The following is a 21,542-nucleotide window of genomic DNA, read 5'->3' as shown; positions in this document are numbered from 1 at the left end:
ACCTCCCTAGGCAATTTATTCCAGTGCTTAACCACCCTGACGGTTAGGAAGCTTTCCTCTAATGTCCAACCTAAACCTCCCTTGCTGAAATGTAAGCCCATTGCTTCTTGTCCTAGCCTCAGAGGTTAAGAAGAACAATTTTTCTCCCTCCTCCTTGTAACAACCTTTTAGGTACTTGAAAACTGTCATCATGTCCCCTCTGTCTTCTCTGCTCCAGACTAAACAAACCTAATTTTTTCAATCTTCCCTCATAGGTCATGTTTTCTAGACCTTTAATAATTTTTGTTGGTCTTTCTGCAATTTGTCCAAATCCTTCCTGAAATGTGGTGCCCAGAACTGGACACAATACTCCAGTTGAGGCCTAATCAGCACGGAGTAGAGTGAAGAATTACTTCTCCTGTCCTGCTTACAACACTCCTGCTAATACATCCCAGAACGATGTTCACTTTTTTTCCAACAATGTTACACTGTTGACTCATATTTAGCTTGTGTCCACTATGACCCCCAGATCCCTTTCTGCAGTGCTCCTTCCTAGGCAGCCATTTCCCATTTTGTATGTGGGCAACTGATTGTTCCTTGCTAAGTGGAGCACTTTGCATTTGTCCTTATTGAATTTCATCCTATTGACTTCAGACCATTTCTCCAGTTTGTCCAGCTCATTCTGAATTTTAATCCTATCCCCTTTAATGTTTGATTCTTCTTAAGATTTTCCTGATTAACCTGGTGCGGCGGCCAGACCGGCGCCAGCGGATGCTGAGTTCTCTGTATGAGCTGGAGATAGACCCCCTGGTGGTGGACGCTGTGGATGGGAGGTGATTGCTCTGTGCTCTTTACCCTGCTTTGCCACAGCTTGGGTGGGATGCCAGTACCTCAGAGGGGGAATGGGTTTTGGATGCTGGGCACAGGCAGGTTTCTTGCTGCTGAAGCTCAGCACTCCCACTGCTGCTTTGAGTTGGGGTGGGGGATGCGTTATGACACCACACATTGAACCGAGTGGGGAAATTCTGCTAGTCTGTGGTGGAGAGATGGAACAACACTGGATTGCCTCCTGAGCAAGGGAAGCAAAAGGCAGATGTCAGACATGGTAAGAAGAGGCAGCAGCCAAAGTTACACACGATCCCCTGGCTCAGTGTCACATGAGCTCAGCCTGCCGGTGTCTCACAGCACAGCCTGCCAAATCCTCTATTGGGCTGGCCAGGCCCCTCCTGTGAGGTGCTTATGGGCGGGGGGGAAGGCTCACCTTCACAAGGGACTCCCCTGTTGGAGGAGGTGTCGGTGGCCCAAGGCAGGGAATAACCTGCCCCAGATTGGAACTAGCCCGTCTCCGTGGGGAGCTCCCCTAGAAGTGACTAGATCCAACGGGGCCAGGAGCAGGGATAGCTGTAGCTGTTGTTACAGGGTGCAGAATAGTGGGAGTTAGAGACAGGAAGGATCTATCATGCCCACCGGCCAGTGCAGGATTGTTCCCCACCGCCTGTTCTCCAGTGCAGCACTTCTCTAACCACGGCCTCTCGCCTTCCAGCGCCCTGAACAGCAGTGACATTAAGATCCTGGGTGTGGATCTGCTCCCAGGATACTATGACCCGTTCTCTGGCAGGACGCTCACCAAGGGGGAGGTCGGTTGCTTCCTCAGCCATTATTACATCTGGAAAGAGGTAAAGACCTGAGGCAGAAGAAGACAATAGTTGGGGAGGGGGAGATTACACTATTGCCGAGGGGGGGCCCGTGGCACTGGGCATTGTTCAGAGTGAGAGACAGACCCTGCCCCAGAGAGCTTACAGTCTAAACAGAGAAGGGAAGCGACTTGCCCACGGTCACCATTGTCAGAGCTGGGACTAGAACTTGGGTCTTCTGAGTCCCTGTCCAGTGCCCTACCCACTGGAGCACGTTGAGCAACCTTCCTGGCTGGCCTGGTGCCCTCGGCAGCAGCCCCTGGATGGGGGTGTCTCCTCTGCCCCACTCCTCTGTTCTGTGAGGCCGTTCTTCACAACAAGCCCCAGCCCAGACTTAGTTTCCGGACTGGTGCCGCTGTCCTGGGGAAGGGAAGAAGGGGGGGTCCAGGAGGGAGCGGCAGAGCCTCTAACGACAAGCCCTCGGGCTCTCCCTGCAGATCGTGGCGCGGGGGCTGGAGAAGTCGGTGGTGTTTGAGGATGACGTGCGCTTCGAGGCCTATTTCAAGGTGCGGCTGACGCGGCTGATGGAGGAGCTGGAGTGGGCACAGCTGGACTGGGACCTGATGTACGTTGGACTAGCCCACAGTGAGGGGGAAGGGACGGGGGCGGGTGCTGTCACTGGTTGAATCCCACCATGGTCTGGGGGGCCCCTCCCCCACGTGCCCTCTGATGCTGGCTACTGTTTTCAGATAGGCGAGTGCCCTGAGCACTGTGGTTCTCAGCCCCAATGGCTGACTGGAGCCAGCCACCCGGGGACGAGTCTGTGTCCCATTCCCAGCCCCTCGAGCCAGCCAGTGCCCTGCAGCGTGTCTGCTGCCTGGGATTGCTGCAGGCCTGGCTCCTTCCCTTAGCTGAGGGGCTGCTCTTGCCTCTGCAGCTACCTGGGCAGGAAGCAGGTGAACTCGGACGACGAGGAGCCGGTGGAGGACGTGCGGAACCTGGTGGTGGCTGAATATTCCTACTGGACCCTGGCCTACATCATCTCCCAGCGGGGGGCCCAGAAGCTGATCGCGGCCGAGCCCTTGTCCAAAATGCTGCCGGTGGACGAGTTTCTGCCCATCATGTCGGACAAGCACCCAAAGTAAGGATGGGCTCCGGCTGCTGCTCCATCCCAGGGGCGGGGCTGGGACAGTCTGGCTGAGAAGGGGCAGAGCCCAGTGCTGGGTGGGGGGGTCTCCAGTCCATGCAGAGCCCCCGGGAAGGGGTTTTGGTTCAGTTTTCCTACCCAGTCAGGTGTGACACCCCTTTGCTAGTCTGGTTTGCAGCTGACTCCGTTAGCAGCTTGGCCGTGTAAGTGAAGAAACATGCGTGTGTGTGTCCCCCCCCCAAGCGTTACTTCTGCGCTGAAACAAAACATCTGTTACCATGAGCTCATTCCCCTCAGCCCTGGCTGCGCTCTGGTCTGTGGAAAACGGTCGTCAGCGAGCTGTGGGGGAGGAGGGCGCAGGGCTGAGAGAACAGAGTCATTGCTGGCCGAGCAGGGGCTGGTGTGAAACAAGTTTGGAGGATTTCAGCTCCATTTCTTGCGGCTCAGCCACATCCCCATGTCTGACCATCACGGCTGAGTCCCCCCACTTACTGACTGACTGACTGGGTCATGGAGACTCCGCCCGCCTGACGTCCATGGATCACCCCCCCGGGTTAGGGTTGAGGCCAGCCTAGGGGCCGCTTGCTCTGCCGCTGCCCATGTTCCATGGTAGGCAGAGGGCTCCGGGGCTCTTGACCAGATGCTGTTCAGCAGCACTGAAATCACACATGGGGGGGTGAGGGGGGAGAACAAGGATCGCTGAAAAACCTGGTGGATCTGAGTGCAGTTTTAGAATCTGTGAAATGCTTGTCTGGGGATCGCGGAGCCCCTTTGCACAGACACCAGGCTCTAAATACAGCGTGTGGACAAGGCCACCGACCCCCCCCCCTGCATTGCGTCCCCCGTTCATCCCCACGCGCTGTGCAGTTCCACAGATATTCAGCCGTAACCCCCCCGCTCCCCAGACGTCACCCAGCCACTCCGGGCTGGCCACGTGGCTCGCGTCCTCTGCAGCTGTCTTAGGCGCGCTCAGATCCCAGTCACACTGTTGCAATGGGCTGGGAGTTCTGGTTTCCCGATGCTGACGTCCCGCCCCTCCTGCAGACCTCTGGGGGGTGGGGGTGGGGGATGGGAAGGGTTGAGAGAGAGATGGAAAAACTGAGGGATTAAAAGAGTAAAGGGAGGGATGGAGAAGGAAGGTGGACAGACTGAAGCCTGGGTGTGAACCAGGAACCATTCCAAGTCCCAGGCTAGCTAGAATAACATCAGCATGGGCTGTCTGGCACTGGGCCAGCCCATGGCCGGGTGCCCTGCTTTGCGGGAGACCCCAGTTCGATCTCAATGGCAGAGGGCAGGGGCTGGGGAGCAGTGGAGGTGGATGTGACAGGAATTGTCCCCGGGTGTAGGGGGTGGGGGGGCGCCATGGATCAGTCCAGAGCGACCCTAAGGGCTGCCAGGAGCCCTGTTCTGGGGATGCAGGATGTTGGGGGGTGCGGGGGGGCAGGGTTTCCAGGAGCCTCCCAAGGAGGCTGCTGACGGCCCAGTGTCCCGTTCCTACTCCTCACGGAGTCCTGCAGACCTGGCAGCCTGCAGGGTGAGCTCATCGCGGGTTTCCTTGTTCGCTGTAGTTTAACGAGGAGCCTGGGAACGGCCTAGCTCTGCCTTGGATGTTGAGGAACATGTTTCTGGGCAGCCGGCCCGAGCCAGGCAAAGTGCTTTGGCTGCCGTTTGAGCTGCTCCATCAGGGCCAGGGGATGGGTGGACTCCTCTCACCTACAGACTCTCACTGAACCAGGAGCCTGCCTGGAGTTCTTGGCTCCCACACCCAGCAGGAAATGCTTTGGATGATCCATCTAGGTGCTGTGTCTCAGGGCACTCCCTCCTCTTTGGTGTCAGCGGCCCAGGAACACAGCGTTAGAGGGGACGGGCTCCAGGCTGTGGACAGATCCTGTACAGATTTTGCTCTCCATCCCCTTTTGCGTTCCTACCCAGCAGCACTGATTTTTTCCACTCTCCCTTTTCCAGCGAGGATTACAAGCAGCATTTTGCTAACCGAGACCTGCTGGTGTATTCGGTGCACCCCCTGCTGGCTTACCCCACTCACTACACTGGGGACTCCAAGTGGCTCAGCGACACGGAGACTTCGACCATCTGGGATGACGACTCCAAGAAGACGGACTGGAGCGGCTCGCAGAAAACACTGAAGGGTTCCCGAAGCAACGCTGGCCATTCCTTCCGCTCCACCTCCCGAGATGAGCTCTAACATCGGGCTGGTAAGCCAGGCCCGGGAACAGCTGCAGAACACGTGTGTAAACATGCAGAGTCACGTGTGTGCGCGGATGGAAGTTAGCTGCCAGGAAATGCTGCCCTGCAAATGTGCCTCACAGACATGTCTGAAATCTCCCTTTCATCTTCAGGGTCCAATAGCAACTTTCCCCTTCCCCACCTCCTTCCCCGCTGATCCCAAAGCACCTGACGGACACCCAGGAATTAGAGTCCCAACCCCCTTCCTCTGGGGTAGGTCAGTATCATCTGACGAATGAGGAAACCAAAGCACTGAACTGGATTTGCCCATAACTGGGCAGTAAGTCAGTGGCAGGTGAACAGAACCCAGGATTCCTGACTAGGGCAACCAGCTTGTTTGAGCTGTCGTTGGGGGAGTAGCTGTGATGCCCCATTGCTCCCGTCAGTACCAGGTGCTCTCCCGAGAGGGTATGCAGGAGTATCCAGGGGGCTAACGCTCATCCTTCTGACATGTGACCAGCTGCAATGTTAGGTATGAGTTAGCAAGACCCTCTCTATTGGTCTACATCCCAAGGGTTGAGGACTTGGGAAGGGAGATACAAAGCTGAACCATGGGAGGTCACGTCAGTACTAACTGTGTCCATTTGGGAGGCAGTGTTGGCTACTGGCTAGCAGAGGGGGGCTGTGGGCCCAGATTCCTGGGTTCTATCCCTGACTGCCACTGATTCTCTGTGTGACCGTGGGCAAGTCACTTTACCGCTATGTATAAAATGGGGGTGATGTTCCTTTACATCCCAGAGTAGGGGAGAGGCCACATTTAGCTGTTGTTTGTAAAGTGCTTGAACTCCTCAGGCAGAGGCAGCGGGGGGAGAATACATTGCTCCTGGCACCCCAAAGGTTCCCTTCACATTCACTGCTCAACTTGCCTCCTGCTGGCAATGGAGGGTGGGTGGATGGTACATGTCACAGGGCTTGCGCTGTAATTGGAAAGTGAAACAGTGCATGATGCCAGACAGCAGAGCAGCCCTATGCTTTGTCTGCCCCAACCTAGCCCAGCAATCGTTCATCCTCGTCAGAATTTCCATGCTCAAGTCCTGCTGTCTGGCATTTTTAGTGTTAGCAGGAAAATGATCCCTGGGCAGGAGTCTGAAGGGCTCAGGCTGGGAGCAAATGAACTGGGCCAGGTTTGAAACCAAAAATAACTTTGCCTTATTTCCGTGGTTAGCACGTGGTGGGGTTTAGCGTGCCAGCATGTACCCTCTTCTCCCCCTGCTCTGCTCTGCGCCAGCTGGCACCCTCCCCCCCAGAGGTGGCTGCACCGAGCTGGGGCTGGCAGGCGCCCCAGAAATGAAGAGATTATTTTTCACACCAACTTGTTAGGTGTCCTCGGAACACACGCTGCAGGCATAACAACGGGGCAAACTTCCCCCATGCAGATCCCCACCACTGAACCTCAGTCCTGACCAGGAGGGACCCTTTTGGGAGGCAGAGTAGAATCTGGTGGTCTGCATGGCCCATTCGCACCTTGTTCCTTTTGTTGGCTGTCTCCACTGAGATGCTCAGCAATACAGCCAGGCCCTCTTGCAATGACAAGCTTTCTGTGGGACACGGGGAAATCCAGTGCCCAGGAGGGGGTGCATTTGGGGCCGCAAACAGTTTAGTTTTGCAGGCTGGCATCACATCAGCAAAGGGAACCTAGCTCCCCACAGTGGCACAACAGCCAACCCCTGTTGCACCAGTAACGCTGGCCTCTCACTTCCTTTTCCAGTGGTGCTTCCCGTTCCTCAAGCGTGACAAAGGAGGATCACAATGGGTCACTCTGCTCAGCTGCAGATTCGACTGGTTCCTGGCTGAGAGATGCAGCTGTGTTTGCTTGACCAAAGGGGGGGTGTTTAACCTGGGCCCATAATCATCACTCACTGAAATAGACCGTATGCAGGGTTTGCACCAAGGAACCTGCTTGACTATCTGGACACCTCCGCTAGATGGTGGAGCTTTTGGTCTCATCCTTTGCAACCTACTACTTCTCCTTCCCCATCTCTAGTGGTGCCTCTCCCTGAAAGGACAGAACCATTTGGAAATGTACGAGGCTCGGTAACCTTCCAGATATTGACTTGCTCAGTATTTTCAGATTGAGCTCATTCCTGCAGGGACGCAGGAGCCCACTCATCTGAGATCTGCCAGGCCATAGGGCCAGGGGTGTGTGTTAGGGCCGAGGGCTCTTGCTGTATATTGATTCTTTTGTAATACTTGTTTGGATGTTGTCTTATTTGATCAGCTCATCCTTCTGCTCCATGGAATCAAAGCTCTTTCTCTTCTCCACCCCAAGTTGGAGCCGATGACCACGCTGGGGGCCTTTCTGAAAAGGGGAGGGCATCTAGACATGAGGCTTAAGAAATGCCCCAGATAGACTTCCAGAGCTGTAGCATTCAAATCCAGTGCAGGGCAGAAGTAATGCAAAGATCTGCCCAGCTGGCTGCAGGTTGGGGTTCTCTCTGCATTAGGCCAGGCTGCCTGCTGCGTTTTCCCTCCCATGTAGTATGGTTTAACTGAAATAAGCAAGCCCTCTGGAGGATTAAACTGGACTCTATTTAAGCCAACTCACCCATATTTTGTCACCATCTTCTTGTTCTCTATAGCCCCTCTAGTGTTCTCTAGTGTCTATTGCATTTGTTCGCTTTGCTCTGGGTTACTAGCATGTGTACGGGAGTCTGCAATGCCCAGATCGCCTCCTTTCCTCCATGTGCAGTGCACTGACAGTGCCCAGGGATCCCCTCTCAGTGCCACTCAGGAGGGGGAAATAAGCTATACCACTATAGGACACCTTTACCAGTTATATCGGTACCTGGTATAGAAAAGCCACACCCTTAACTGACTAGTTATTATGGTCCAAAACCCATGTGTGAACTGGGTGGTAGTGGGAGCAGAGCGCTGCGGGGTGGACTCAGTGTGAGATCCAGGGTATATGGGATACGGTCTGGGATGTGTTGGTGCTACAGGTTTCTCACACCGTGACAACACTCAAGCTCAAGATTTGCGTGGAAGAGCAGCCTGGGTGTTGGCTCTCTGTGTCTGGAGGGAGGGTACTGCCTGCCTTCCACTCTGTGAATTTACCATGTGTGTTGGAGCTTCCATCACTGATTATTGCTAGAACATGAAGCCTGGCTTCGCGTCTCAAACAGGCGACTGAAAGGTAGGCAGGGCCTAGCTCTGCCACTGGCCAGGTGACCGTGGGCAGATCACGTCACCTGTCTCTGTGCCTCACTGTCCTCAGCTGTTGAATGAGGGAGGTGAGCCTTCCCTCCTCCAGCACTGGGAGGGTTAATTAGTTTAATTTCTGCCAAGGGCTTTGAAGATACCCTGGGAGGAGGGAGCTCCGCCTGCTCCAGTGATGTGTATCTTAGAACTTGTTCCGGTTCTGTGCCTTCTGGATAGTTGAATCTGAGTCTTAGCTGCAGAGGGAGGGATTCTCGCATCTGTTGGGCTGCTCTGACATGCCAGAGTGCATGCTGGCTTGTGAAGACTTGGGTGGAATGTCCTTCTCCCTGCATCACTGTCAGGAGGCGGAGACCATGCTGGCCTGCCCTGTGGTTGTTACAGAGATGGGGCCTGGTTCAGCCCCACCTTCCCCGCTGTGTAGTCACTGAAATGGGAGCAGAGTGGGTGTAAAACTCTCCTGCTCACCGGGTGACATTTCACAGCTGCTTTGCACAGGTGTGAATAATACCAGGTGCAAGATGCAGAGGGTAAGACTCTTGGCTTCAGAAGAGCTGTTCTAAGTGACCCTGCGGCCTGGGCATTCCTGTACAGAAACCGATCGCTCCCTCAGTAACTGGGAGAGATCTGCTTGTAGACATTGGAAATGAGCCCTGACTTTCCTCCGTTTACAGAAGCCTAGAACCTGCCTTCTTGGTAGACTGGCAAAGCAGTTCAGTGGAGTAGAAAATGCACTCCCTGCCCCAATGGGGTGTCTGTCAAATCATCTCCTTCCTTCCCAGTTAGATCTTTGAAGTGATATTCCTCCCCCATCCCCTCCCATTATATACTTGGCACTAGAATGCCTCTAATCACTTTAATCTACCACCCACTGACCCTGCCACATTTGATTAGCACCTGCCCAGAAAACCAGAGAAGAATTTAATGCCAGACCTTTGGGTTACAGCAAATCCCCCCCAAAGTTTCTTGTTCAGTGATGCAAAAATATTTGCTCTTACTCGCTTTGGACTGGCGCAATCACAGGGTGCAACCTAACTGGTCTTCATGTGGCCTTCAGTAAGGGCACAATGGTAGAGGAAGCTAGGGACCAAATGCACCATGCCTAGAACTGTCACTCTGCTTGTATCAACTCAGATGCATTTAATTGTAGGTGTCTAAGTCCTTTACGAAGGTGAATTAGTATCACTGTACCCATCTCACAGCTGGGAAGATCAAGGCATAGCCCAGGTGCCCCTGAGCCACTGGCAGACTTGGTGTTCTGCTGCCCAGTTCCATGCTTTAGTGGCCAAATCATGCTAGATTTTGTATAGGGAACAAATCCTTGGCTGTCTCCCAAGGCATCCATGCCTGTGTGACTTCCCTAAGCAGCCCCTGTCTATCTTAGTTATTTATATGACACTGGAGCATCTGAGCACCTCCCAGTCCTTTTAAATATATTTATCTTCATGTGGCCCCTGTGCAGTGTGGCAGGAGTATTATTCCCCGGTTACAGGGAGGGAACTGAGAGCAAGAGACATTAAGTGACTTGCCCATGATCACATGGGGAACGTGTGGCAGAGCAGGGATTTAAACCCACATCATCTAAGACCGTGACTAGAGCCTTAACCACTGCACCATCCTTCCTCTCTCCCACCTTTTTACATCCACAGCAGCTGTATTTTCCTTTGTGTCTAGAACCAAAGTCCCAGCTGCTGCTTTAAACCAAGCTGAGCAGGGGACAGTGTCTTCACTGCAGCTTTGCACTAGTCTGATCTAGCACACGGGGTAACATTTGTGGGGGCAGGGGAGCTTTTGCATGTTCATTCCCATGTAAAGGGGTTTTACCAGGGGGGAGGGTGTTGGAGTGGGGGAGTGTCAGGGACTGGGGGATCCAGGGAGGAACCCACAGGTGGAACTTTAAGAGCTCATTAGTTTTTCAGGAAGGTCAGAGGGTGCCATTGGCCCTGCCCTCTGCAGCAAACCTTGGGACATCCTACACAACCCCCCTCGCCTGGAGGGAGGGGGTACAGTACAGGAAACACCCTTGGGGGGCAGAGATGGAGGGCAGCAAAGCCTGGGCACCCAGCCCAGGAGACTCCAGTTTGCAGGGTGTGGCCCAGCCCAGGCACTCCAGTTTTGGGGAGCGGCCACCCAGGGACTCCCAGTTTGGGGGTGGCCCAGCCTAGGGGACTCCAGTTTTTGGGGGGCAGCCCAGGGACCCCCAGTTTGGGGGTGGCCCAGCCCAGGAGTTCCCAGTTTGGAGGTTGCACAGCCCAGGGGTCCCTAGTTTGGGGGTGGCCCAGAGGACTCCAGTTTTTGGGGGGGCAGCCCAGCCCTGGGGACCCCGCTGGGCGGAGGGCGCAGCCCAGGGATCCCCAGGCGGGCGGCCCTGCGGGTCCCGCGGGGGGGGCAGAGGCTGCCCCTTGCGGGCGCCTGGCCCTTTAAGCCCCGCGCCCCGTTGCTATGTACGGCGCGCTGCCCCGGCGACGCGGGGTCCCGCGAGGCTCCCGCCACGGCCATGGCCCCCAGGAAGAAGGGCGCCGGCGGCGGCAAGAAGGAAGACGCGGCCAAGGAGGCGAGGCCGGACGGGAAGGCGGAGCAGCCCCTGGCCGAGCACAGCCGCGAGTTCTACCTGCTGCAGATCCGGGACCTGGAGAAGCGCCTGGCCCGGTGCGGGGTCCCCCCCCCCGGGGCTGGGCTAACGTGGGGCGCCCGCCCGGGTGCCAGGGAGGAGCCAGGCCTGGGGGCGGCTGCGGGATCCCCGTCCCGGGGGCTGTGCCCACCGAAGGGCTAAATCCCGCTGCCCCCGGGACCCCCAGGCTCTGCCCGCGCTGCCCAGCTGTGGTGCCCCCGGCATGTGCCCATCAGAGCCTCCTCGAGTGACTCTTTGGGCCCTTCCTGGCGGGGGCATCTGTTCCTCACCACCTACACCGTGGGGAGACCCAGCCAGCAGCCCCACAGAGCCCAGCTCTGGGGGTGTTAAACAGCTGCCCGTGTTCCTCCCCAGAGACGGCTGCATTTCAGTGAGAGGTGAAGGGTGCCTGTATACAGAGCTGCCTGTGTCCCTCCCCAGAGACAGCTGCATTTCAGTGCGGGGTGAAGGGTGCCTGTATATGTCCCTTCCCAGAGATGGTGGCATTTCAGTGCGGGGTGTACGGTACCTGTATACAGAACTACCTGTGTCCCTCCCCAGAGATGGCGGCATTTCAGTGCCGGGTGTAGGGTACCTGTATACAGAGCTGCCTGTGTCCCCCCCCCAGAGACGGCAGCATTTCAGTGCGGGGTGAAACAGTTCTTGTAAATAGGGCTTGCTAAGTGCTCTGGGGCCAGGTGTTTCAGAAATGTAGGTGTTATGATGATCGCTCTCCAGGCTCATGATCATCCTTTACCGCTGATGCTGCCGAAGCCAGTTACAGTGCGGGTGAAGCCCTGGGTCAAAGGTGCAGCTTCTCTTTCTTCTGTTCCCAGACACTTTGCATTGATCCCAGGGCCATAGTCGGTCCTTGTGTAAGCAGGTGCAGCTCCCCTAGAAATCAAGGCACCTTGCAGCAGGACTCACTTTGGCCGCCTGTGTTGGAATTAGAATGGCAGGGCTGGGCAGAGAGATCTGTCCACTTCCATTCTGGTGTCCACCTCTCATCTCCTTTCCATCCTGGGATAGGGCTGGGGGGGTCCCCAGCTGCTGGATGGGAGTGCAGGGGAATAGGCCATGAGTAGGGCCCTACCAAATTCATGACGATGAAAAATGCGTCACGGACTGTAAAAATCTGGTGTCTGTGTGCCCCCCCCACCCCTGGTGAAATCTGGTCTTTTGTGTGCTTTTACCCTATACTATACAGGTTTCATGGGGGAGACCAGTGTTCCTCAAACTGGGGGTCCTCACCCAAAAGGAAGTTGCAGGGGGGTCACAAGATTATGGGGAGGTTGCGGTATTGTCACCCTTCCTTCTGCGCTGCCTTCAGAGCTGGGTGGCCAGAGAGTGGCGGCTGTTGGCCAGGAACCCATCTCTGAAGGCAGCGCCCTGCCAGCAGCAGCACAGAAGTAAGGGTAGTAGTACTGCAACTGCCCCCTCCTTGTTGGGTCAGGACCCCTACAATTACAACACTGGGAAATTTCAAATTTAAATACCTGAAATCATGAAATTGATGATTTTTTAAATCCTGTGACCATGAAATTGACTGAAATGGATTGTGAATTTGGTAGGTTCCTAGCCATGAATAATCCCCCTCTCCAGTCCCACTGCAATCAGGCTGTGAGCTGTGCTCCTGTGCATGCCCCGTGCCTGCACCCAGGCAATGAGAGAGACTGGACCAACCTATAAATAGGTGAGGGGCAGGTAGTCAGCCCATCCTGGAGACTGCTGTCTGACTGCCTGTTCGGCGCTGCTTCCCCCTCGCAGGTACCAGCGGAAATGGGACGAGCTGCAGGTGAACGAGACCCTCTTCAGGGTGGAGTACGATCAGATGGCCAATGACAACAAGGAGATCGTGGCCTTTCTCAAGAAGACCTTGAACCAGCGGGTTGATGAGATCGCTGACCTCAATGACCAGCTGGTCAGCCTGCAGCAGGCCAAAGAATCCGAGAAGGACGCCTTCGAGGCCCAGCTGGCCCAGGTTCGACACGAGTTTCAGGAGACCAAGGACCAGCTCACTTCGGAGAACATGCTGCTAAGTAATGTGCCCTGGCTCAGATTGGCCCCTTCCTCTTCCCCTTTGCCCCATGGTCCTTCCTGTGGCAGGGGGCTGCTGGTGCAGCCGTGTGGGGACGGAGCCTGGAATTCTGAAGATTGAACAGTTCCAGCCTGGGGCTGTGGCCACAGGCTGTTGGGAGGATAGTCAGTGGAAATATTCTGGCTGGAGTGGGTGGGAATTTGTACCCCCACCCTCAGACATTTCTTTCTTTCTTTTTCTTTTTTTGATTAAAATGATTTTTTGTTTTTCATTTTCAGCAGAACACTTCAACTTTTAGTAATAATAAAAAAGGGTTTGAAAAATGATTTATTTATTTTTTTGGCCCAAAGCTGCTGAAAACAAAAAAAAATGTTGGGCCTTTGGCAGAAGGTTTTTTTAGTTTTCTGATGAAAGAGGCCCTGGAGGTTTTTCGCCTTCCTCTGCAGCATGGGGCACGGGTCACTTTCTGGAGGAGTCTCTGCAGCTTGAGGTCTTCAAACCGCAATTTGGGGACTTGGATAACTCAGACATAGGTTAGGGGTTTGTTATAGAAGTGGATGGGTGGGATTCTGTGGCCTGTGTTGTGCAGGAGGTCAGACTAGATGATCATAATGGTCCCTTCTGACCTTAAAGTCTATGAGTCTATGTAGCCAAATCCCTGATTTTCCATAGAAGAGTTTCACTGGAACATTTTTGACCAGCCCTAATTCCAGTTGTGTGTGGTGGAGGATACATGGGGGTGTGGAGACAGAAGTGGTATATACATAGGGTGACCAGATGTCCTGTTTTTAAAGTGACAGTCCCATTTTTTGGGACTTTTTCTTATATAGGCACCTATTACCCCCCACCCCCTGTCCCGTTTTTTCACAGTTGCTATCTGGTAACCCTGTGTATACACATTTGAGCCTCCTACTCTTTCCACCACAATGTGGGTTGTGGAAGGCTCCTTTCCAGTGCTGCAGGCTCCTGTCTATTGCTGGTCCCCATAGCAGGTACAGCCTGGGCAGCCTCAAGGCAATCTTTCCCCATATGCTGGCCCAATATTATTGATATTACAGCAGTACCATTGTGCTAGGTGCTGTACGAAAGTACTAAAGAAACAGTCCTGGCCTCATAGAGTTTGCGATCAGGATGGTTAAGAAACGCAGAACAGGAGTGTGGTGTGAAGAGCAGTTGGGAAGAATCTCACAATGGGTTTGCTGGCTTGTTGAAGCACTTTGCTCGCCCCCACGCCCCGTGGCTAAACATGGAAGCCCCCAGTGGTCCTTCTGGGGTTCTAAGTGATCGCTGTTGGCAGGTGGGAAGCTGGCTGCGCTGGAGGAGTTCAGGATCCAGAAGGATGATCTCATGGGCAAGTTTGCAGCCCTAGAGGAGCAGCTGAAGAAACAAGAGGAAGATCACAAGGAATATATCTATAACCTGGAGAGGAAAGCTGTGCTGGACAAAGACAGGTCAGTGCCAGACGGAGACTGACTGTGTGTAATTCCCCACTGGAGTCTGAAGGTGGGAGTGGGGTCTCGCGGTTAGTGCCAAGTGTGGGACTTGGGAGCCATGGTTTCTGTTCCTGGCTTTGCCACTGACTTGCTGTGGGACCTTGGGCAGGTCATTTCACCTGTTTCCCATTTGTAAGATGGGGATGATATTCGGGGGGAAGAGTGAGCCTTGATGACTGGGAAGTGGTTTGAGACCCTGGAATGATGGTACTCAAGAAGGGCAGACTGCTGGGATTCAGGGAGGGTTCTCTCCCTTGGGTGAGTGGGATGCCAAGAGAGCTACCTTCTGCAGCTGAGTGGTGGATGGGTGCTGTGCAGGGAGAGTTTCCATCTAGGGAGGTGCTGGGAGAGCTTCCCCCATAGACAGGCCGGAGAGCACCTTCAGCGGGCCTGCGGGGGAGTGGGATGGTGTGAAAGCTCTCTCAGTGGGTGGAGTGCTAGGAGCACTCCTTCCCTCGGGCTGGAGCTAATCCTTCGGTCTGGGGTCCGATTTGCTGGGGCTAAGGCGTTAGCAGCTGCGATGGAGTGACGTCCTTCTCTGTGTGTCCTGTGTGCGTACGCGCACGCCCCACCCCTGCAGGCTGAAGAAGGAGATGATGCAGCGTGTTAACGTGGTGGCAGCTGAGTTCCGCAAGGTCTCCAACAGCCAGATGGCCGAGACCACCAAGCGCACCATCCGTGAGAACGTCGCCATCAACGTCCAGCTGGCCAAGATGTCCGACCGCAGCTACGACCTCATCCAGGAGAACGACATGCTGAAGGAGGCCCAGGCCGAGATGCAGAAGCAGCTGGAGATGTTGGAGCACAATGAGAAGCAGATGGCCAAGAACAGCCTCAGCAACCAGAAGGTCAGAGCTCAACCAACGCACAGAGGGATGCGGGGTGCGGAAGCCAGGCTCCGGTCCTGTCACTGCTCCAGCTTGTCTGCACCTAGGGACCATGTGGTCGCTTTCAGGGGCCTGGTCTCCCCATTCCCTGGCAGCGCCATTGCCCTAGAGTTTGCTCAGCCCCCCATGTAAGTGCAAGTGGCTCATTCCCTTGGGAGTAGGGACCTGACAGTGGGCATGGGCAACTCGCAGCCTGTGTGTGCAGCAGTGAGGGGGGATAGGGAAACTGGGGCCTGAGACATCCCTCTTGTCTCCTGATCCCGAAGCTGTGTTCCTGATGCTCATTTCAGATGATTTGGATGCTCACCAATAAGTGCAAGGAGCAGCAGGTGCTGGTGGATGAGTACAAGCAGCAGAAGGAAGCCATGCAGCAGCTGAAGGAGGCCCATGAGATGCTGCAGAAGGAGAACCAGGCACTAAGGTACGTGGAGCGGAGTGGAGGTCACAGCAAGCCTTCGGGGGCCCAGCGGCAGATCTCATTCCCGTGCTGCAGCTGGGTCTTGTGGCAAGGCCACATAGAGGCAAAGCAGAGTCCTTGCACTGTGATCCCATCACATTTCCCAGGCTAAGTGTGGCCAGGCCAGGTTGGATGGGAGCCCTTCAAGGAAAACCCAGGTATTACAGGAACTGGGGTCTGTGCTTCAGAAAATGGTGCTCTGCCTCTGGAACAGCAAGCTCAGCGTGGTGCTGTACTGCTAGCTCTTCCATGAGACGCACAATGCAGAGCCTGACTCCAGCGGGCAGGGGACTGGAAGCTCAGTTCCACGGGAAATTCCCACATTTCGAAAACAGGTTTTGTTCTGAATAAAAAATTTGAAATTTGTAACAAAACAAAAATTCTAATCGGTGTCTACTTGGGGCTGAGAACATATTTCATTCTGATAATGCTGAATCATTTTGTCTCAGTAAGGTCAAACATTTCAGTTTTGACTTTCTCATTTTGATTCACTGAATGTAAACAATAATAATATGTTAAAATATTAGTGTTTTAATATTAGGCATTTAACACAGTATAGAATTGAGTAGATATTTAATGTTTTAGGATGTCTACATGAAATTAATCAAAACGAGGAAGCCAAAAGGAAACGTTTTGCCTTTTCAAAATGCAACAGGAAAGTCAATGGGATTCATTTGGACTTTTTCCCTTTGAAAATGTTGTTGAAATCGACACATTTTGATTTTGACGACAGTGCTTTTTTTGATGGAGAACTGTGCTGTGGGAAATGTTTTGACCAGGTCTAGTCCTGACCCCTTGTGCCCGTTAACCCCCCAGAGTGGGAACTTGGAAGAGTTGTGTTAACCGAAGTGTCCTGGCTCAATGCCCTCTGGAACTGCAGTTTGACCGGGGATTCTTCTCCACTTCCTGACCTAAACTGCCATGCAGTGTTGTGGTGTGTTTTTAAATAGTTGCCACTTTCCACCCTAGAGGTGGCTGCATTTAAGTGCTGAGGGAAGTGGTCCCTGTATCCATTCACCTGCTTCACAGGGCCCTTGTGGCATTTAGCTAAGCAGTGTCTGTACAGCACTTGGAGCCCTTTGGACGGGAGAGACTAGGGAAGGGCGAAGTATTATTGGGATTATGCTTCCCCTGAATGTGTCTGTGTCACCTAAACCTGCTCAACCTTCTGACAGACTCAGAAAGGCTCTGTCCTGTCCCCCCACCCCTCCAGAACAGCTGCTGCGCCTGGTCCTGCACAGAGGTCCCCAAAAGGCCTGACCCGGCCGGAGCCATGAAAACATTGACCAGTGCTCTGTCAGTGCCTGGTCTCTGGGCGCATCCCCCCCAGCAAGGGCCGCTCTGAGCAGCCAGCTGGGGCCCTGCTGGCTGGGAGCTGTACGTACAGGACGTTCAGGAACCCCACACGGGGTGGGAGTTACCATGGGGAAGGGGAGGCTGGTGTTCCCAGGCATTTCCCAGGGAGTGTAACTCTTGGAAAGTAAACTCTCTAGGAGACCTCGCGTCCACAGATGTGCAGAGGGGGCTTAGCCCACCCCAGCCTCTCTAGGGACCTGACTTAGACACTCATCTCCATGGAGACCAGATTTAGACACACCCACCCGTGCTCACATACCTCCCTGGTGGGCTGACTTGGACAGACAGACAGGCGGACAGACACATATACATACGTCTCTCTGGGATCTTGGCTTCAATGGCTAGACGGACAGACACGTGCACGCATCTCCCTGGGGACCTGACTTGGATGGACAGATAGACACACATCTCCCTGACTTGGCCAATCAGACAAACAGACACATACGTGCCTGGGGACCTGACTTGGAGGAACAGACAGACAGACCTCTCCGGGAAACCTGATTTAGACATGTGCATGCGAATGTGCACACAGCTCCCTGGGGCCTGCTGGAGGTGATGAGCCCTTCCCCTAGAACGCCTGCACTCCAAGCACCCCCTGCTGAAGAGGTTGTTTGCTACCTCACCCCTGGCTGTTCTTGTCTGGCTCCCTCCCTGCAGACAAGAGCTGAAGGAGCTGAAGGAGGAGGTGAGGAGGAAGATGGTCGCAGGGCAGAGTCAGGCCAAGCTCCTAGAGGAAGAGCAGAAGCTCAGGAAGAATGCAGAGAGGATCCTGAACCAGGCTGTCCAAGCCCTTAAGGATCTGCTGCAGGTGAGAGTCACACAGTCTCGGGGAGTGGGGTGGACGTGTTCTGGTGGCTGCCTGGCATTAAACCGGCCAGAGCCCAGCATGCTTCTGAGATGGCGACATTTCCTTGGCTTGCTCCCAAAAGCTAGAACAGACGCACAAATGGACATCAGACCTCCAGGATCACAGAGGTCAAAGGTTAGGAAAGACTTGAGAACTAGAAAGGGAGCAATATTGTCTGCAGGAGCCTGGGAACCAGGACTCCTGGGTTCTATTCCAAGCTCTACAAGGCACGTCGCTGCTCCGTGTCTCAGTTTCCCCATGTGTAAAATGGAGATGATTATACTGACCTACCCCATGGGCAGCTGTGAGGCTTGGTCTGTTAGTGTTTAGAGGTGCTCAGAGCTCTTTCCAAGGAGAGTCCGTAGAAAGCAAAGTGGTTCCATAAGAACAGGGTAACACCGGTACAGGCGGTGGGGCAGCAAACTGTTGGGAAACTCATGTGCTCTTGTAGGATAAAGGAGCTTGCCCAAAATCCTGCTCAGGAGAGTGAGACTGAGACCTCTTGAGCCGTATCTGTTTATCTTGGGTATTTATATGGCCCCCATTAGTAGGACCTGGGTAATATTCCACCCCCACAACACTCCAGTGTGGCAGAGCAGTGCTACCATCCCCCTCGTACAGAGGGGACCTGAGGCACAGAGAGACGAAGCGACATGCTCAAGCTCACACAGGAAGTCTGCGGTGGAGCTAGGAATTGAACCCAGGCCTCCCCCCTAACCACTGGACCATCTGCTGCCCTTGTCCTTGGCTCTGTCCCCATTGTGAGAGGCTGGCTCATGGGACAGTTCCAGAGTCCTGAACTCTCTGGGGTTTCACGTCATGGGGCTGTGTTGACTTGGCCGGAATTGATTTTGCATCCATTCCCGGGGCTGCTGTGATAGTCTGGGAGAGCACAATGGCCTCACCTTGGTGGTGTGCCTCTAAGCAAACATTGTGGTGAGATGTCATGGCACATGTGCTGTGCCTTGTGAGGGGTCTGCCCTGACCACACCCAGAGCCCTGGACTCTTTCAGATCTGAGCCACCAGCATCTTGCTCTGTACAAACACCCACCCTGGACCTTGGCACTGAATCTCCTGTGGCAGCTGTTTCCGGCTCTTTATTTTGCACTAAACCAGAATGTGTCAGGGCTACATTGGCCGGACTCTCTGTAATTTCCCTTCTCCCCTATAGGGGGTGCTAGACTGCAGCATCCAGTTGTTGGAGGGTCGTCATGGGGGAGGATGGGTCCATGCTGCAGGCTGCTGGGGCAGATGCCCTAACCCAGCATGTACATGGTGTTTATTGCATGTGGGGACTAGAAATCCCCCCCAAATATGCCAAGGGCTGAGTCTCTTACTGAACCCCTGGCTGCATCTGAGTGAGGATCCAACGACTTGTCCTGTGCTGGGGGATGGGAGGTCTCCAGCTCGGGGGAGGTGGAGTTGGTGTGCTACTGTTCCAGGGAACCCCACTAAAGTCTGGCTTCAAGCTACAACCAGCCCAACCCCCACCGGCTCCAGCTCCCTGCCGCTGTTCTGAATGGCCATGGGTCTGATCCTTTGTTGGATGGGCACCTCCCTCCCTACTGGAGCTGCCGGGTTCTGGGTGCACTCTGAATGCAGGAGCCAGGGCAATGGTAGTGGAGACTGAGCTGTGGGGCTTCCTCTGCCTACAGTGGGGGTCCAACCCCTGTGCTTTGAAATCATGGGGGGGAGCAGGAGCTGCAGTGCCGTTTCCCCTCCCCTCGGTTCACCTCCCCCGACTCGTCGCCCCACAGGAGAGGCCGTCTGACGAGGAGGATGGTGACTTTGACGTGACGTTCCAGCTGCGCCACCAGGAGATGCTGCGGAGCCTGCTGGGGCTGCTGATGCGGGCGACCACGGCTGGGCCTGCGCCTCGGGAGCAGGTGTTTGGGCCCCAGAAAACGGCCAACCGGGAGCCTGGACTGGAGTCCACAGCAGAGAGGCGAGTAGGAAGTACAGGGAATAGCCCCACTCTCCATACAGCCCCTACCCGAGCATCTCTTTGCACCCAAGAGAGGCAGGTCCCAGCTGTAGGCCAGGCCAGGCCAGGCCAGACCCCCAGAGGCAAAGGGGAGGGAAATGGGGCTGTACTTTTTTGGCCTCTATTCTATTCTCTCTAGAGCCCTGCGTGACACGTGGTTGCGTTTCCGCCTTCTAACTCTGCGATGTCATAAACCCTGCCTCCCTGCTCCCGTGATGTCATGACTCCCATCCCCCCCGACTTCTCCTAGAGCCCTCCAGGGGAAGCATGGCAGATGAGACCCTCAGAGGTCACCTTTAGCTCATTCCCCACAGGCCACCCACCAGCAATCTGACGGCTGCGACCTCCCAGCTGCACCGACCTGCGCTGGCTCCATCTCGCTCTCCTTGCTGATCCCTTGAGCGTGCAGTTCTCTGAGTGTCTGCTTGCTGCCCCCCTCCCCCAATCTAGCTGATCCTCTCTGGAGACTGCTGTGCAGTTGCCTCCAGCGCCTGTCCTGGCTAAGTCTGAGCTGGGGAGGCTCGCCCTAGGAGGCACCCTACCCTTACTCCACTTCCCACCTTCCCAGGGCCTGCAGTATCTTCCTGCCGGTGCCGTTCCAGTCTCTGCCTTCAGGGCAACAGGGCAAATCCTGGGCTGTGGCATCCCCCGTCACGTGGTCTAACCCATCCCCTCTCCTCCGCTCCAGCCAGCTGCACTCACCCCCGAGCCTCAAGACCTCTCCCGTCATCTCGCACCACTTGCTAGTACAGCGGGGGCAGGGGGCACAGCTCTTCCACAGCATGAGCAAGACGGGTCTGCTGTCCAAGACCACCCGCATCGGGACCGTCCGCACCTACACCAGGGCCACGGAGGTGAGGGGGGCTCGAGCCAGCAGGGCATGGGAACGGCTGGCTGCAGGGCAGGGGAATCCTGGGAGGTTAGAAAGCGAGTCGCCCAGGGAGGGCTGGGCAGGCTCAGCAGAGGCTGAGGACTGAGGCGAGCGCCAAGACTGACTCCCACCCTTATCCCTGCTCCTAATGGTTCCCTCCATGGACCCACGGGGTCAGGGGAAGCTTATCCGAGTGCCAGAGGCATTGGCCTGCCCTGCCCCGCCCCCAGAGAGGGATGGAGTGACCGACCGGCGTGACAGTGTTTGAATCACTGCCAATTTCCCAACAGCCACTGACGACTTCCTGGTCGGAGGAGAAACGGGTGAAGCAGCAGCCGATTCTGCCCCTGCCAGAGATAGCGGCCAGATGCTCCTTGCAGGGCCTGCTGACCAAATAGGGAAACGCTGGGAGGGAGGGAGCACGTCTTTCTGCCAGCCGATTGCTCCCTCCCCTGCCGCCAGCACCTGCGCAGAGGAGAGGGACTGAATGTAGATGGCAAAGCGCGTGCAGACTGGGCACCTGGGTTTATTGTACAGTCTATGCAAAACCGCCCTATAAAACCTGTGGAGTTACTGAGATGCCTGGCTGGGGACCAAGGACGAACAAGGCAAAGCTGAGACCAGGCAAGACCACCAAGCAGGGGCAGGGACAGAGTGGTCCCAAGCTGGGCAAGGAGGCAGGCGCCGCTGAACACGACAAGCCTCCAGCTGGGGTCTGGGTGGAGCCTGGTTGGGGCTTGGAGTCTCTCTCGGGCTCCTCCTTCCACCCCCCCCTCTGCAGGGTGCTGCAGTGCCAGGCGCGGGCACTTGGCCACGTGGAGCTGCCTTTGCCAGCAC

The 21,542-nt window shown here is 55.3% G+C and overlaps 2 protein-coding genes across 8 annotated transcripts in view; both read left to right on the top strand.

Annotated features, from left to right (window-relative positions):
• Nucleotides 1-8,831, top strand: part of CERCAM (cerebral endothelial cell adhesion molecule) — a 56,538-nt gene extending 47,707 nt beyond the window's left edge. For all 6 annotated transcript variants that reach the window (XM_039506726.1, XM_039506730.1, XM_039506727.1 and 3 more), the window contains exons 8-13: nt 706-812; nt 1,523-1,655; nt 2,111-2,238; nt 2,551-2,754; nt 4,726-4,973; nt 6,713-8,831. In XM_039506726.1, the coding sequence (XP_039362660.1) occupies nt 706-812; nt 1,523-1,655; nt 2,111-2,238; nt 2,551-2,754; nt 4,726-4,963 (810 nt within the window). In that variant the 3' untranslated portion in view covers nt 4,964-4,973; nt 6,713-8,831. The remainder of the gene's footprint in view (nt 1-705; nt 813-1,522; nt 1,656-2,110; nt 2,239-2,550; nt 2,755-4,725; nt 4,974-6,712) is intronic.
• Nucleotides 8,832-10,642: 1,811 nt separating this feature from the next.
• On the top strand, nt 10,643-21,279 carry CFAP157 (cilia and flagella associated protein 157). 2 transcript variants are annotated; one of them, XM_039506299.1, is made up of 9 exons: nt 10,643-10,809; nt 12,539-12,810; nt 14,107-14,260; nt 14,883-15,150; nt 15,480-15,610; nt 17,660-17,810; nt 19,608-19,795; nt 20,523-20,688; nt 20,996-21,279. In XM_039506299.1, exons 1-9 carry the CDS (start codon nt 10,658-10,660, stop codon nt 21,101-21,103), a joined length of 1,590 nt encoding a protein of 529 aa, XP_039362233.1. In that variant the 5' UTR covers nt 10,643-10,657; the 3' UTR covers nt 21,104-21,279. The 2 variants fall into 2 exon arrangements, with proteins under 2 accessions (XP_039362233.1, XP_039362232.1); XM_039506298.1 differs by having other exon boundaries at nt 19,542-19,795.
• The last annotated feature ends 263 nt before the right edge of the window (nt 21,280-21,542 follow it).

Source organism: Mauremys reevesii, linkage group 19, assembly GCF_016161935.1.
Source record: "Mauremys reevesii isolate NIE-2019 linkage group 19, ASM1616193v1, whole genome shotgun sequence".
Lineage (NCBI taxonomy): Eukaryota > Metazoa > Chordata > Testudines > Geoemydidae > Mauremys > Mauremys reevesii.
Note: the sequence above shows the minus strand (reverse complement) of the source record. Positions and strands in the feature narration are given on the sequence as shown.

Coding starts and splice junctions, on each gene's coding strand:
- CFAP157 (XM_039506298.1), top strand. CDS start 10,658: ATGGCCCCCAGGAAGAAGGGCGCCGGCGGCGGCAAGAAGGAAGACGCG. Junction 10,810..12,538: donor CTGGAGAAGCGCCTGGCCCG/GTGCGGGGTCCC, acceptor TCCCCCTCGCAG/GTACCAGCGGAAATGGGACG. Junction 20,689..20,995: donor CCTACACCAGGGCCACGGAG/GTGAGGGGGGCT, acceptor ATTTCCCAACAG/CCACTGACGACTTCCTGGTC.